Genomic DNA, 16947 nt, shown 5'->3' with positions numbered 1-16947 from the left:
TAGTAAAAGAAACAGAGCTCCTGATGGAGATAATTTATAAAAATATTAATAACAGCCCTCAGCCTGAAATGGTCACCCACTGCATCAAATCTGAGATCTGCAGAACTCTGTTTGCTAAATAGTCTAAAATAGAGAAACTGCAACAGCTAGGTACTTGTTTATTTTATTACTATGTACAAAGCCAATTTCTTTAAAATTACATACTGTCTACACATTGTGCAACTTTTCTTGTTATTACTGACTGCTCACTTAAGTAATGCTTAAATATTTCTACTTTCCTTGCTCCTCTGACCCCTTCCTTCCCCTAACTGCAAGAAATCTTGTGAGAAGTACACAGGCAGCAAAAGTTTTCCTAGAGCAAGCATGTTTTCAAGTTGGAGAAAGTACTTTCTCCTTCCCCCCCCCCCCCCACATTATGTTTCATTAAAGAAAAAACCCTTCTTGTAAATGGTCCAATGACATTCATCCAGCATGAAAATGATGAACATCATCATCCCAAAGCACTAGCTGAGGTGGCCTCCATCTGTCCTTATTTGTGACAGACTGAATACGGGTTAGATTCATAAGAAAACCAATGAACAATAATTTGCTAGTCCATCAAAAGTGAAAAGTCAATAAAAAAGAAGCATCTGTGAAATGTAGTTTCTTCAGGTTCCCACTTCCCACTCAACCTCCGCAATATTTTCTTCAGCTTCTTCCTATTTCTGTCAAACCATCTCTTTTTATAGAGATTTTAAATCATTTTATTATAGTTATAAATCTAAAAGTGATTTCCAGAACTAACAATGATGGACGTGACTGCTTTCTTATTGCTATTTAATTGCTTTAACAACACCAGCACTTTGACAAATTGGCTAAGACGTATCATTTTTTTCTCCAGTTTCATTTTAATAGTCTTTACATTTATTGTTTAACCTCTCGGTGCCTTTAAAAAGTGATTCTGAATATGGCAATGTATTCGATGCCAGAAAATGTAAACCTTAGCTTGGAATGTAGTAATGCAAGACAAAAGCTCAGAACAGAATCCTTGCTTGCTCAGGACAGACTATTGTAAAGTACAGAAAAGAACTGCAGAGTTGTAATCATTTCTACATTATGCTTATTAAATTGCAGAATGGCAAGTCAGACCCCTTTACTGGAAGAGTACCTTACCCACAAATTGCAACGTACACGGGGTTTTTGAGTTTCCTTAAAATAGAGTATAAATATCTATTCCTTCTTTGTACCCATCCTTCTTTGCAGTTAAACCATTGTCATAGTCGGAATGTTTGTAATCCTGTAGTACACAGGATTATAGAAGCTTTAAACATTTGCCATTTTGATCCCCTAGCCACCACACTCCTGCCTCTGAGAAAATAGTGCCAGCTCCCCGTAACCGCTGACCGCCAAACACTGCGAGCACGCATCGACCCGAAGAAGGTTCAGGTATACCAGCCACTTTCACAGGGACGGACTGCTGTTCTTAGAAAATTCCTTCTCTCTGTTTTCTGACATGCAGGTGAATTCAGAGCCATCCAAAACACTGAATTGACTAAATTATAACAAATTCACTCATTTGCATGGCTCAAGGCCTACTCCAGGATTATATGATCTACCTGCAGAATGAATTTCAGCCTCTGAATACCTGAGAAGAGCCAAGTTCCTTTTTACATTTGCCTTCTGTGAAAGCCAGCTACCTCAGCTGCCAACGTCACTGAGGCTTTGCTCACTCCCCCAGCAGAATAACATGTATTTTGAGAATGGGAAAAATTACAAGTGGTTAAAAGCCTTAAGCAAGAGGATTACCGCTGGAGGGATTATGCAGAAATCCTTATATGCAGCCATAGCGGTTTTCAAAAGAATTAAACTGCAGTACAGTGTTGAGCCCAAGCAACGCCAGGGCCAGGAGCGTATCACATTGCACCCAGTCATTCTGTGGCTGCTCACAACAAGAGGAGGAACCTCAAGATTTTCCAAAGCGTGCAGGTTCTCAGCCTTTGCTGGGGGGAAAGGACTCTGCACAATCTTTCTCATTCTCAGCTAGGTAGATGTTAGTCCTCACTTCTAGCAGTTCACACCATCAACTAAGCCCACTGCAGACACGCTGCTTTGTTACTCTGTGCGCCTGGGAATTGCTGACTGCACAGCACAGGGGAATTGGTGAGAAGAAAAAATGAAAATGCTCTCTAAGAACAATGTATTTCTTCATTCAAAGGGACTAAGAGCATCCTGAAAAATAAACAAACAGATAGCAAAGGTGACTTTAGAAAGAATGTCACCTCAAGAGCACCAGTAAGGGTAGAACAGACTTCTCATCAGCCCTCCCTTCACACTCCTCCCACCAGCGGAGATGCCTGACCAGAGTAACCACCATGGATGTAAGCAAAGACCAGGCTGGTGTAAGAACATTCTCCAGGAAGGCCACGTGCCTCTCAATCCACTCTTGCAAAGAACCTGGACATTACTACTTACAAGTCAGACTGCAGAGCCAGAGGTTTTTGTTGAACATAAATGGAGTTAGATGAAGCAGCTCGTGATTCCTCAGGGTTTCTAAACTGAGAGAACTGGAACTGAACTGAAAGGGCAAAGATGTGCTTTCACAGAGCTGAAGGTGGACTAAGAACTTTAATTGCTATGCAAATTTTGAGAATTTGGGTTTATACACACATTAGCCTCGCTTGGATAATTAACAGTGCTCAGGAACATGACTAATGCACTGACTTTTTTTTGAAATCCACATACTGCTGAGTCACCACCAGAATACATCGCATGAAGAAAAAGTACACGCTACAGAAGAACCCCACCGTACCATGGGAAGCTGTGACTTCCATGCGGAAGCTTACCTTCTAAACCTAACCTGTCAAAGTACTAACTTGGAGTGGCTTAAGCTTCCTGACTGTGCTCTGCTTCAAAGGAAACTAAGAAATCTGAGACGTGTCGGTGCCATCACTTTGATCTCTATCTACACAAAATGCAGTTTTAGGCAAAGCTTTTATACAGAAGTGACGTATTTTCATACCAAATAAAACTGGGTTTGTAGCATTTATCCACGAATACAGCTTTGAATTCTAAGAACTGTTTGGGAGGCTAACATCGTTTTTTACACACATTTATAAGGTGATATGAGGGTTAAGTGACTGCTACTGAATTAGCTCTTTCTTCTTTCTTACAATCACTGCTCCTTTTCCTCCATCCAGGATCTAATGAGACATTTTTATGCATTTACGTGTGTGTTCCCATATTTATGACTCTCAGAACATTTGCTGTGTTGATATTCCTAATTCTGATGTTAATTACTTTCATTGTACAGAGTTTATTGTACTTCAATGTGACAACATAAAGTAGGGCTGTATTCTCATTTATATTAGACTCTATTTAAACCATATGAAAATCTAACAGGAACTCAAAGTAAATTAAATATCATAGACTAGAAAAGCCTTATATTTCTTATTTAATACCAATAAATTGGGGCATTCATATACTACCCTTAATAATACCTTTTACACTGCAAATAATTTATGATATAATTGAACAGTACCAAGCTGGCATAACTGAAATTGGTAGGTTTACACAGGTCCATATAAGATAAAAATATGGCACGTGCAGTCATCCTGTAAAAATAATTTAGCTTTCACTCTAAGATAATTTGGCTCCAAAAAGAGAAAGTTACTATGCCAGTAAAATAATAATAAATCACAGTAACTTGTTTTAAAAGAATAGTACTTAGATTTTAGAAGCATTAGTACTTTCTAGCTCTTGCTCATAAGACCATTTCTTAGCAGCATATCAAGAACTGGAAATGTGAAATTGCACCTTTTTTCTCTTCTTTAAAATAGAGCTTACGTGAAACATAGGAAATAAAACAAAAACTTATGATCTAACTAGATGAGAACAACTCTTCAGTTTTTCTATGGTTTCTGAAAAGGTCTTTGTTTATATGATTGCAAGTATGTTTCTCACAAAAGTTTTCTAATATTTGCCTTCCATTTTTTAATTTCCCTAAACATTTATGGTGAAATAGAGCTAAAATTATTTCAAAGTTTCTGTTCTTTAACAGAAAGCATTCCTACAACTCTAATAAGAACACAAGTAAAATATAGTTCCAGTAAGCATTTCCACTGGTTAGGGAAAATGATGTTTTCACTGTTCCCATGGACAGGTTCCCTTGCAGTAGCACCCTGAAACAGCTGTTTGACAAATGGATGCGTGACATAAGAAATATTGCCTATGCTGACACTGCACAACTCAAGTCCATGTCTGGAGGAAAGGTGTAGCCTCTGTAAACAAACCCAAGTCTAGCAGCAGCATAGGACACAGCTTCTAAATATTTAAGGTCCTAGAAAAGCATTTTTGCAGCTTTGCACCACAACGTTAATGTGCTTTAAAGCCCTTACGCACTTACAGCAGATCTAACTTCAGCACCATGGGGAATCCAGATATCACCCACGGGGTAATTTGCCAGTATAGAACCAGACAAGAATACTAGAGGAGTATCTCCTGGAATGCTACCTTGAAAGACATATCTAGCAGCAATACTGTGAATCGCCCATCAGCCGGTTTTCACTTCAGCAGGCAGACTAGTTGGAAGAAAATAAAATTCTAAAATACGTTAATGAATATTCTGTATGTAATGAATATAATGAATATACACAAAAGCCAAGCAGCATATCATCTGTTAGGAACAATCACGTGGCCCAAACAAAGAGCATTCTTTGTGGGAGCTGACGATACATGGGATTAAGGATAATCAGCAGTAATTACTCATCTGGACTTCGGAAAAGTTACTGTCTTTGCAATGCAGTTTGTCAAAGGTTAAAACAGTCACGAGGGGACAGACTATGGTCCTCTGTGGATCAGAAAATGTTTAAAAGAAAAACAAAAATATAAACAGCTGCAGCTCAATGTGGTACAAATGCAGTGTGACTGTTCAAGGAAATGTGTTGGAACTGGGGGTATTCATGTCCTTATTAAACCTCTAAAGAATACAGGAACAAAATAGGTGATAAAACTGGTGAACAGCAGAATCTTTTGGTGTTAGTCAGATCTAGAGAGAATGTTGAAGTGCTTCAGAAGAACCCATATGAGAAAATCATACAACAGAGAGAAATTATAAACAATTTAGCTCTGAAGTAAAAAAAAAAAAAAAAAAAAGAGAGAGAGAAAAAAAGAATTACTTGTGAAATTGACAGGCTGGCAATTAATTGCAAGAGTTCAGCAAAGAGACTGGCTCTTGATGTATTTCAGAACAAATGGAGGTACAGGAAAGAGGAAGAAATTTATAGGATATTCATTTAAAGTAACCACTGAAATTATTGAAGGAATATAAATAGTATGTATAAATATAGGGACATGGTAATATGTCTGCATAACTTTGGTGTGCACGTGTTAATACACCGTGTAAGGGCTTTACTCTAGTTTCTCTTATGCACTTGGTATCTTGCATTATCAGGCATTTAGAATGTGTGTCCTACCGTTTGTTCAATGCCCAGCCTCTGACAAGTTGCTCTAACAGTTTTAACGCAGCAAAGTTTGGAAATACCTTTACACAATGGGGAGACTCTTGAGAGCAGATCTTTCTTTTTCCTTCATCCAGTAGTCTTAATGATTTCTCATGGACCATTAAGTTTTCCTGTTAAGAAAACTGTCTCAGATGTTTTCTTTCAATTTTTAGGGCCTGGATATTGTAATTTGAATTCTGCACCTGTAATCATATTAGAGAGAAAAGTGATTATTATGTTTCTGTCTACACTTCTTCATGACAGTACGTTGTATGCTACCTTGGCTGACTGATATCATGGCCCTGGGCAATTGCACTGGACTGAAATTCACTCCCTTTTAATCTTACGTAGATCTTTAAAGGTGTTAAAGGTCCAACATTGCTGTTATTCTAGTCTTCAACATTCTGATGGCATGGCATTCACATATCTACTCTATAGCCTTAGCTTTCTCTATTTGTGATTTACATTTTACGTAACTACACCCTGAAATGGGAAAGAGAAAAAAAAAGTCAATGCTGAAGGTTGAATTCAGTGATGTTCCATTACATTTTCTGTCTCTTTCTTGCTGCTCTAAGAAAATGTTATGCTTGATCCTTCGAGTCATGTTAAAAAGATCTTATGTGCTCTTCTTCTACCACACTACTTTGCACAGCAACCTCATGTCCGGGGGAAAAACGGAGCCTGAACACAAGCCCATCTGCTCCACAGGACAAAACCCAACTTTGAGCCACGAAGCATCTCCGTAGGTACAGGAACTCTATTTTGAACACTCAAACACCTCCACTCGCTCTGCCCTTCATCATGCTGAGGTAACGCCTGACCGGCCTCTCAGTCTCATTGATGACTTTTTATTTCTTTTCTCCTAAGTAACCAAAAGATGTTCTGGTTATTAGAAGTAGATCAAGGTTATACTTACCAAAAATGCATTTTTCATTGGAAAATAGCAGATTGGAACTAAACACAGCATTTCTTAAATTGGCAGTCTACTCACAACTTTTGGTAAGTGTACTTCTCACAAAGGACAAGATTAAACCGCGGAACTCCGTATCAGTAGATGATGTGCCACCCCAAGTTACAGATGAGTTAAAAAGTGATGAGAAATTAATGGAGGAAAGCTTCCTGGAAAGGCCACTGAACACAGTTACAACCTCAGGCCCTGTCAGCACCACACTGCTGGAAGGCTACAGCAAGGAAAGTATTGCAGTATGTTTCCTCTCTTACGCTCCTCTATTAAGCATCTGCTGCTGGCTGTTGCTAAAAAAAGGAATGAAATGAATCAGGAAGGCTGATCCAGTGCAACTCTGCTTTTACTGGGATGCACAAGTGCGTGCATTCAACATGCGTCAGGTAATTAAAACTACAACAGGTTTAACATTTTAATTTATCCTTTTCAGATAGATCTTTTACTTTCATGTCTATGTATGTATACGGAAATTAGCCAAAAGCTTATTTTTCTGTGTAGAAGCTGCATATAAGCAAATCAACTCATTCTTTCAGTTTTCAAGTGCATCTCTTCAGTGAATTAGGTGTGGTTTTGTTTGGAGTACCTGAAACATTTTGCAGGTCACCTTACTGTGTGACTCCCAGAAAATATTTAACATCTGGGTACGAAGAATTTCTCCGTGTATTCTATTGCTGAATCTTTGTGCCTGAAGACCCCTTCTAAGATTACATCGTAGCCCTCCATGTGGTTTTCTGTTTCTTTTTTTAAAACCTAGTTTTCCGTATGTCTTTGTTAAACAACAGAGATTGAAATCATTCTAAATTAATGTCGGAAGAGAAAAGGTTAGCCTGAATTTGGTGTACAAGGTCTGAGAATCTGAAAAAATGTCTGCAGGACTGTAGCAAATTCAAGTTTACATGTAAACTATAAGTTTATGCTTATAGTGAGTATGGTAAGTTTACATTTGTGATGGCACACTGCTCTAAAAATGCATCGCTTTCAGTTTCATTACAGGTTTCCTTCATACAAACTTTGGAAGTTCTTTAAGAAAAACATAATCCTTTGGACACAAATTCAGAAACATATTAAATCCATAATTGCCTCTGGAAGCACACACAGTAGTCCATCTCTGCAAATTTTTAAGCAAGTTCTCTTTAAAATAATTGCCATTAGAAATCCCTGCTCAGCATTTCTTCTTTTTAAATAACTCTTAAAAAAAAAAAAAAAAAAAAAAAAAGGAAAGCTTCCTCAACAGCACAATGATTTCTGCACTCATTTTTTTCCCCACACTAAGTTTCTGAAAAAGATTAATTGCTACTGAACCTGGAGATCAGTCTACAGCACTAGAGAACATCAGATTTAACAGCAGATTAGAGCCAAAAGCAGCCCCCAAACGCTATATGAGCAACCCACAACTTATTTTGTGTTCCTAACCAAACAACAGGGAAGACATCCTGAGTCTGCCAGCCCTGTAATGCAAAAATTTTCAGTATAAAAACACGCACAGTAACAAAAACACTGAGATATATGAACCTACATACTATTTCAGTGTGCTTTTATAAACAAGTATCGTAAGAAGCCTTGCAAATTATGAAGTTGCTGATGTTTGTCATTTATGTGAGATCGAGAAATCAAGGGGCATTTGGGCAGGTTTCTGAGAGTGCCTGCCTATGTGCTTTCATGGGCAGCCTTACAGCTCTCACCCCTCCCCGTCCCCTGGGACAAGAATAGTTCCTGTATCATCTTTTGAAATATACCTGAGCATATTTGTACCAAAACAGTGATGGGGAGTGGGGAGGTTTTTGGTTGGTTGGTTGTTGTTTTGGTTTGGTTTTGGTTGTTTTGGTTTTGTGATTGTGCTTTTGAATTTCAGACAGAAAGACTAAATGTACTGTTTGAGTCCGTTCTGCAAGGACTAAGCTAATTAAGTGCTAATTGACTTTCCAGCACCTATAAAGAGGTAATTCACCAATCCCATCTCCTGCAATGGTAAACTGCAATGGCTATTAGCACGTAAAGGACTGCCAAGTCCTATAATAAGCATTATAGTCATAAATAGTAAATAAATACTATTTATTTATTTGCATTGGTAGTGAGAGCAAAGACAGAGGCCAAATAAAGGTAGGAGTGTTCTTAACGGATGATTCAGTCTGGGTACCTTGCGGTCCTTCCCCGCTGAGGCTGTCGTGTGCTGCAGTCACGCCTCTCACCGCCAGCCTGCACTGGGATGATAATCAGTCACTATGAAAACTCATTAGCTCCACAGCAATGAGCCCTCCACTGCTGAAGCTTGGTGCTGTTCTTAGTACCGTGGCAATGATCTCTAACTGGATGTCCCAAACTCTCCCATCTCTGGTAGGACTAAATAGCACCAGACTGTCCACTTCAGATACTCTAGTAAGTAGCTGTGATGTGTTGCAATCCATCTGAATGCTGAGCTAGTAAGTGCCAGCAAAAGCTTTACTCTGTTGCCTCTTTGTGAATCTTTTTAGAGTACTAATCTTCCTGTCATCACTTAATGCATGCTTCTTTTTGGGCATCATAAATCTGCACATTGGTGAGCATGTTGTGGTCTTACTATGAAAGAAAAGATTTTAAAATAGCATCCTTAAATATTTAAGAACAAATGCCTTCATCTTGAGGGCGAAATGCTAAAAATAGCCCAGCAATGCCATTTCTTCTGCTTCGATATTTTGCCTGTTTACTGCTCCAGAAAAAAATGTACTGCATTATTAAGGAAAACAGGTATCAGGAGATTTCTTTTTAATTTGTGTCTGATTAGTGCTATACATAAGCTATTGACTACAATATTCAAGGAGCCTGATTCTTTCTTAGTTTTTCTTTATTGGAGCACGGTTAAGCAAATAAATAGCTGTTAAAATAAAATTGGTACTAGGAAGCTGGGTATCAGAAAGGTAATTGTAGAAATAACAAATATCAGTTGGTATGTTTGATGCTCATATACAGCAGCCTCTGTTAATTCAGACCTACAGAAAAGCTGTGATTAGCTATTAATGAAAAGTGTAAAAATTAAAGTCATAGTTTAGCTGGACAACAAGGAACACCATCCTACTTATAAGTTATTTGTAAGTTAAACTGGAACACCTTTTTTTCTAAATGGTTAGTAAAACTATTTTATTATAGCTGCAGTCAGATGTTTGTATAATAGCGTGTTACGTAAATGATGTATTTAACTGTTTGTACAGTAGAGCACAATATACAGAACTTAATTTTTCAGTTGTAAATAAAAATGCATTGACTAATTAACTAATCGTTTAATTAATTGAATATATGCACACAGGAAAAGCATTACTGCAGAAAGTCACCGCATTTAGACTTTAAATATCGCTACTTTAAATTTGATTATATTGTAAGAAACAATTCTTTTAAGTTTTAGAGCATCAAGGTGAGAAGACAAGGAAAAGCTCCGTTTTGTTTTCTGTAAATGTAGTTTATGCCCACTGACCTACAATACAGTTTGCTAGTTCTTGTGGCAATGTGATATTGTAAGAAATAAAGTTCCCTATCTAATTTAAATCCAAGTTAAAAGTTGCAATTGGGTGGCTAAGAGGTGCAGACTTGCTGTTGTAACATGTAGCCATATATATATTTACACACTAATGCATGATTCTATATATTGTCATTTTCAAATTCCAAGTACTGTAAACTGCCATGCCTCCCGCGGCTTCAACAGAACACTGATGTGACAAATGCCTCCGAAGTCTTATTTTAGTAATGCTCTTCAAACTCAAAAGTTGGAGTTATATGCACATTTGGGGTTTCAAGATGGCTAGCAGGAGAGCCTCGAGAGCTGGGGACACAAGCACAAAAACCCAATTATCTGAGCTTGGCAACACCCTCCAAGTGGAAAAAATACCATCTGGTATTCAATCAGGTGGGGTGTTGTTGTAAAACTAGCACCACAACTCGGCTGCCTTTTTCTGAACTTCAGCTTCTAGCTGAGGCTCTATGGCCCAGGTGCCCAGTGATGCTGTGGTCATCACTACCTGGTTTTTTAACTGTTAGCTGTCAATTAAAGTTAGCTGTCAAGTTACTGTCATCCCCTGGCAGCTTCTCCAGCGAACAGTGCCGCGCAAGCAGTTCTCCCGAAGTTCTCCCCTATACACAGCTCAAAAGTTGCACACCTTGCACCAGGAGAAAAGAGCAAAACCTCCCCACCTTTATTAACATTTTCTCCTGCCCTTGCTGGAAGAAATGTATGGTGAGGTGGGGTCAGGGGAAAGACCCCCCTCTTCAGCAAAGTTTCACTCCCAGGACCAAAACCACAAGACAATTTGACATAATTGTTATATCTGAGCACTGATACTGACTATATGTATTTCCCTTTGCCCAATTACTCGTAACAATGGAGGCAGCTCTAGCAGCTTTATCAGAATGTGAGTGCAAGTGAAAAAAGTAAATCTTTTGGAGGTAAGTAAAGTGACTGTAGCTCAGCAGCCTGCCAAGAGAGATTAATATGGGTCTTTGTAGAGACTCTTCTGTTTTCCCCAGATTTCCAAGAACTAGAATGATTTGTCATCATTGCTGCTGTTCACCACTCGTTATTTCTTTCCCCGTTTGTTGACTAAGGCCTGTCAGCAGGAAGCCTGCATTTGGAGAGTAGATTCAGCAGCTTTCAAAAGGTTTTGATGCATTCTAGCTCCTTCCGTGTGGCACAGCAGTTTCTGCTTGAGATAGGCATTAAGTGACAAAGAAGAGAGAGAAAAAAAAGCTAAGTGCACCTACCTGCACACGCTTATTTTTCTTTGCAATTATTCATATTACCCATCCTAGTTAACAAAGGTGTCCCAATGGCATGCACACAGGTAGCAAAGAATACTGGGAAAAAACATCTCAGCACTCATTTCTGCATGGGCAGCCCATCACAACGCACTCATATTGTGCCTGAAGGTCTTCCACTGTGAAAAATATTTTCCCAAATAGCTACTTTGTCTTTTTTTTTTTTTTTTTAATCAAGATATATGTTAGGTGCCATAAGAAAACATCAGCCAAATTAATCAATAAATATTCTTTTCTCAGATGAAACACAGAGATACACATTGCTAGCATACACAAATACCTTTGACAACACAGCATGGACTGTAATTGCTTTACCACAGACCATGCACGATCCTGCTATTGCATCCATTCTCCACTGCAGAGAACTCCATTCACTTGGATGCAGTAAAATCAGGATGCTATCAATCTACAAATAGCAGCTATTGCAAATATCGCAGTTTATTCATAAACTTCTGTTCTGTAGGCATTATAATTGCAAGCTTTAGGCTCCTGAACTTCAACAAGAACTTGCTCTTGTGTGGGCACACTGGGCAGCCGTTGTACAGAGAAGCATGGAAACTTGTGAGCAGAGCTTACGCTTCGCAAGGGTCACCAGCCTTAAGAGGTTTCAGTTGTTCTAGCTGACAATTTTAGTAGCTGCTCACATCTAGTTTAAATCATCTCTCCAGTTGTAAGTTTGTTTTGTTTTTATTGTTCTCCATGTGTTAAACTAGATCACCTGTGCTGTAAAAATTAAGGCTACAAGAACACAACCATAGTGGTACAATTTAGCACTGACCTCTGGAAATGCCTTTCTATCAAACCCAAGTTTGACTGTCCTCTATTTAGTCATCTGCGTTATGATACCTTATTCTTCCTTGCAAAACAAGGGAACAATACAGTTCTTATTTTAGTTAACTCCACAGTAAAAGAGGTCACTGCTGTCTTCAATGACTTCTTCAAAATAGACATTGTGGGGGGAAAAAAGTCTATGCTCTTCTCTAACAGTGTGCCGATACTCAGAAAAATATTGCTACCTGTCCTAACCTCAGTCTACAGAGATACTGTACCTTTTCTGAGGCAAGGAACTATACCACTTACTCCTCACTAAGCATCATATCAAAGCTTGGCAGTTTTAACAGTCTCTCTTTGTGCTGACACTGAGTACAATTTCATACCAAAATTAATTTATTCCAACTTCATCCAGACCAAAAATGCTTCAGTGCCATCCATTAGCAACTGCACTGTAAAATTCAGGAGTCAATACTGTATTATTAGAAAAGAATAATGCATAACATTAGCTTGAAATTACAGCCTGGAAACAGTCAAAATATTTCTGGTGCCAATTAGTTTTCATTCCCTCACCTGAATTTGTTCAATCATCTAATTATGTTGCTCTGTCTCGTTCTGATGCTGTGCATTTCTGTAAATCCCATTAAGCAGGTAGATGCCTACTCTTGCAAGGTATCGCATGTGCTTTAAGGGCAGCGGAGCGTTGGCCGGCTCTGGAAGGAAATACAGTTTTTTGCGTTGCTCTTCCTGGTGGTGGTGGTTGCTGATAAAGAACAGGTTCGGAATCTCTAGAATTCCGTGCCCGTAAAGGACAGTGCGGTGTCTCTGCTGCCCTGTGCCATCAGCCCCCATCATCCAAACTAACCTAGTACTTCTCAGTACCGCCCCGTCTTCCCTTTGGTGTATGTGTGGCTGAAGTCAACCAAGAAGAGTTTTCTGTGTGCTGCATCTTTAAGAGCAAAGCTGCGAACACACCTCCAGAACCGCTTCCCAGCCTATTCCCTATTGCGTGAGTCACAGACTGTGCTCTCTCTTTGGGATTTTGTATTTGTTCTTTTCTGTCTTTGTTGCTTCCATTAGTCTAAAGTAAAAGTCATTCAAGCTGAAAGGACATATTTGTTCTCTGTTAATGAAAAACCTTACCATCCCTCTGCGAAGGATTACATCAACCACTTGTGCTGAATCACTAACAGGAGACTGCTCCCACCCACACTGGAAACAATGCTCATAGACTCTTCTGCAGACGTGAGACATGGCAAAACTGTGCAAAATCACCAGCCTAATTAGTTAAGAAAATAATGAGTGATGACTCGGAGGAACCTCACTGCAAATACATGATACAAAAATAAAGAAAATTAGGTGGTGTTTTCAAACAACAATGAAATCAGTTCTGTTCCCTTTATTTTTGTTGTTGTTGTTGTGTTACAGACTCAGATTAGCCCCAAGGAGGGGTGGCAAGTTTATAGTTCAGCCCAAGATCCTGATGGCCGTTGCATTTGTACTGTTGTTGCACCCGAACAAAACCTATGTTCAAGAGATGCCAAGAGCAGACAACTCAGACAGCTGCTAGAGAAGGTAAGTCTTCCCAGTGAGTATCTCCTTTTGATCACTGAACTTCCCCTGGAAATCCACTCCTGTCTCTCTAAGTTTAATATATAACGGTGTCCTGAAGTGTTATCTATAAAAATATTCCTTCAGGGTATATCCCCTACCTGTGTTTTCACCACTTACCTGAATTTGTCTGTTTTCCTTATAGCACACCTCTGTCAACCCAAGCCACTTATCTAGCAAACTGAAGCTGCGTCTTCTCGTGTTCATTCCCCAAACCCTTCCTTACACACATACAGGACTGACTTTCCCTGTGTCAAAGCAGTTACAAATCCCACCTTAAACTTCCTCGTTGTTGTGGGATTTAAACTACAGCTCCTGCTTCAAACGTGTAAGTCTCTTGAAGGTCATTCCCTGTCTCTTATCAGCAAATAATGAGATACAGACATGACAGCACCATCAAAGCAGACTGTACAGATGAGAAACAGCTCTAAGTTATTTTTATTTGTTATTTCCTCAGTTAATACTATTTATTTCATTCTCTGATGGTGCAATTTTTGTCTAAACAACCCAATTCTTATTCCCAGTATTATCCACTACTGTGTATATATTAAAAATGGTAAAGTGTTATTTCGTATGAACTGAAAAAACACTGCAGCCATGAGAACACAAACTACTATTCTGCATTCCTTACGAAGGTAACCAAGTTTGTAGCTACTGTGTAAGAGCTAGTAGTTCATAACCGGAGAGACTGAGACACAGCATTTGAACAGCAACAGCAGAAAGCAACATAAAATGTAGACCTAAAAAAAATAAATATGCATTTTTCAGCACACAATTTTCAGTATTTTTCCAGCTACATAAAAATCACACCAATGCTAAATCCTGCAGATGTTCCCTCCATAAACCTCCGTGAACTTCAGCAGGGACTTAATTTCGGTTTTTGACAGAGTCCATAGCATGACACGCAACTAAGTAGTTTTAGAAACTTGCCAAGAACAATCCCTTTCTCAGAAGAAAGTTGAAATGTAAAGGAGATGGGAGGACAGGCAGGCACGTTTGCTCCTGGTACCCATCTTCAGTTATTTCTCCTTGCCCTCTCCTCCACAGAATATATTAACAGGTTTCAATGAGCTATTTTTCCATCTCAGGGTCGAAATAAAACATCAGAATTTTTCCAAGCTAAATACATAGGTGAGGGTAGAGTCTCCTCGAATGGGGTTCACACGACCTTCATATTTTTCCAAAACTGATAAAAATCCCAACCAAACTCAATTAGTTGGCTTTCCACCTACCATCCATGACAGGAGATAGGAGCAATCAGAGCAACTGTCCAAAAGCTGATCTGAACTATTTTAAGAGTATATGTTTCTGAATCCCCGCAGTCCGTAGGTTACAACATATTAATTTCAAATACAAATATCAGTTTACATTTTACATGCTCTTGCAGACAACAGGAGTGCTGGTACCTTTGTGGTTTATTAGGAAGGTCGATTTTTTTTTGTTTTTTTTGAGACAAAACTTCAATATAGCACTTAATATTTTTTTTTTCCCTAGTCCACTTTTTTTTCCTGTTTTAGTGGGCAGAACACTTACTGAAAATAATAACTGCATTTGCAAAATGTGTCATGTTTATGACTGGGAAAAGCATTGTTTTAATAATAGGTACTGTTGGATAATATATAATTAACTCCAGATGAAAAGTCCTTGCCTCATTTTAGTGAAAGTGCTAAAGGAGGTCACTTGCTGTACTACAGTTTCCTGAACATTCACTTACCTATACAAAATGTTCTTCTACTATTAAGACAATTGGCTAAAGCTTCTAATTTTATACTTGTAAGACCACAAGCAAATCCCAATTTAATGACGGTCCCATCGCAGCTTATCTCTGGACAGTCTCATGTATTCCTTATAGTGAATTATTATACCAATGCCTACTAGCTATGAAAATCACACTCTTCGTAACAACTCAGAAATTTTCTCCCAGTCTTAGTCCTGTTCCTCAAGTGGAGGAGGAAACACATGCTGCATGGAACGTCCTGAAGAACAGGCAGCATCTACTACAAAAGACAAAGTAGACTCTAACACTTAACAGCATTTTTCCAGCCCATCGAAAATGGTGCTGAAAGGATCCCCCTCTCTACCTCAAGGAAACTATCCAAATACTCGGTGGCTCTAAGATCTCGCTCCTGCTAGCCCTCTGTTAGCCCTGTCCCCCAATTTTTGTACTGTCATGCAGTTACGGAATTTAAAACCTATACTGTGGTATAAATGACTCACGACTAAAGCCTTGACATAAGCCTTGACATAAGCACATTTTATTGCCTGACATTTAACTATCTAAGCAGGGAAAAAAAAAAAAAAAAGTAAAGCAACAAAAAGTGCATTTAGAGAGTGTTCTTCTTTAACAGGTTCAGAATATGTCCCAATCTATTGAAGTTTTAAATCTACGGACTCAGAGGGATTTCCAGTATGTTTTAAAAATGGAAACACAAATGAAAGGGCTGAAGGCCAAGTTTCGGCAAATTGAAGATGATCGGAAGACATTAATGACAAAGCATTTTCAAGTAGGTTTTATTTTAACAATAACTTTGAAAGCCTGCAGGAAGCAATGTACTAAGCAGCAATGCATGGACTGCTAAGATCTCAGCTTGAAATGTTCATACAAGAGCAACATTAAAGTGAAAAGCTTAATAAGATTTCCTTTATGATAATAATCTTCTGCTCTGTTCAGTTTAATTGTACTAGGAAGTAACCATTAATTATTAAGATATTGGAGATATGTCACTAGAAACAGATTCCTGTTTTTCCTGTGTCAATGTGCATGTCATACTGAGAAATTTATATTCATTCAAGCTCCAGTGATAAATGGGGGGATCCAATGGAATTAATAGCAAGCAACTGGAGAGTTCTGCTCTTTTACTGCTGCCTGATGTTCACTGCAGTTGAAGGGAAGAAAGCCTGTGATAAATCAGGTTGTTGTAATTTTTATCCAGTAGAATTAAGATCTAATTTCATGTCTGAATGTTTGCTATTCTGAGTTTGGGATAGGGGAGGAGGGCAATCATTCCCAGTCGCATCTGTATGATTAAAAAAAGACTTCTAAGGAATTTTAATGACAAGAAAAAACCACAAGCCAATCTTTTTGTGAGGAAGGAGGGTTCCAAAGATTACAAAACAGCTTTGTGTATTCTGAAAAATAAATAAAAAATAAATAAATAAATAAAACACCCAACTGAAGTACTTTTAAGGAGAAAAATTTACAGCATAGTTAAGTTCTTCAAATATCAAGTCTGATAAACGGTATTTCAGGTTGCAAGACAGCAAGATAGGATCTAGAAAATATATTCCAAAGATTACATTAACAAAATTTGTATTTAAACCCTTCATGAAACACAAAATGGACAT

General features: G+C 38.5%; 1 protein-coding gene and 1 long non-coding RNA gene across 5 annotated transcripts in view; one reads left to right on the top strand and one right to left on the bottom strand.

Annotated features, from left to right (window-relative positions):
* OLFM3 (olfactomedin 3) overlaps window positions 1–16947 on the top strand; it is a 58657-nt gene that overhangs the window by 24760 nt on the left and 16950 nt on the right. The window contains exons 1-3 of one of the 4 annotated variants that reach the window (XM_035333443.1): window positions 6139–6286; window positions 13420–13566; window positions 15951–16106. In XM_035333443.1, coding sequence (XP_035189334.1) covers window positions 15960–16106 — 147 coding nt within the window. In that variant the 5' untranslated portion in view covers window positions 6139–6286; window positions 13420–13566; window positions 15951–15959. Of the gene's footprint in view, window positions 1–6138; window positions 6287–7999; window positions 8818–13419; window positions 13567–15950; window positions 16107–16947 lie in introns of those variants that run through there. The other 3 variants (XM_035333444.1, XM_035333441.1, XM_035333442.1) reach the window with 3 other exon arrangements.
* On the bottom strand, window positions 4037–5641 carry LOC118170856. The gene is made up of 2 exons (XR_004752898.1): window positions 5519–5641; window positions 4037–4254 (listed from the first exon to the last, which is right to left on the bottom strand). It is a non-coding gene; the product is annotated as an uncharacterized LOC118170856 (long non-coding RNA).

This window comes from Oxyura jamaicensis, chromosome 8 (assembly GCF_011077185.1).
Source record: "Oxyura jamaicensis isolate SHBP4307 breed ruddy duck chromosome 8, BPBGC_Ojam_1.0, whole genome shotgun sequence".
In the NCBI taxonomy this organism is placed as follows: Eukaryota; Metazoa; Chordata; class Aves; order Anseriformes; family Anatidae; genus Oxyura; species Oxyura jamaicensis.
This window is presented reverse-complemented; position numbering and strand designations above follow the sequence as displayed.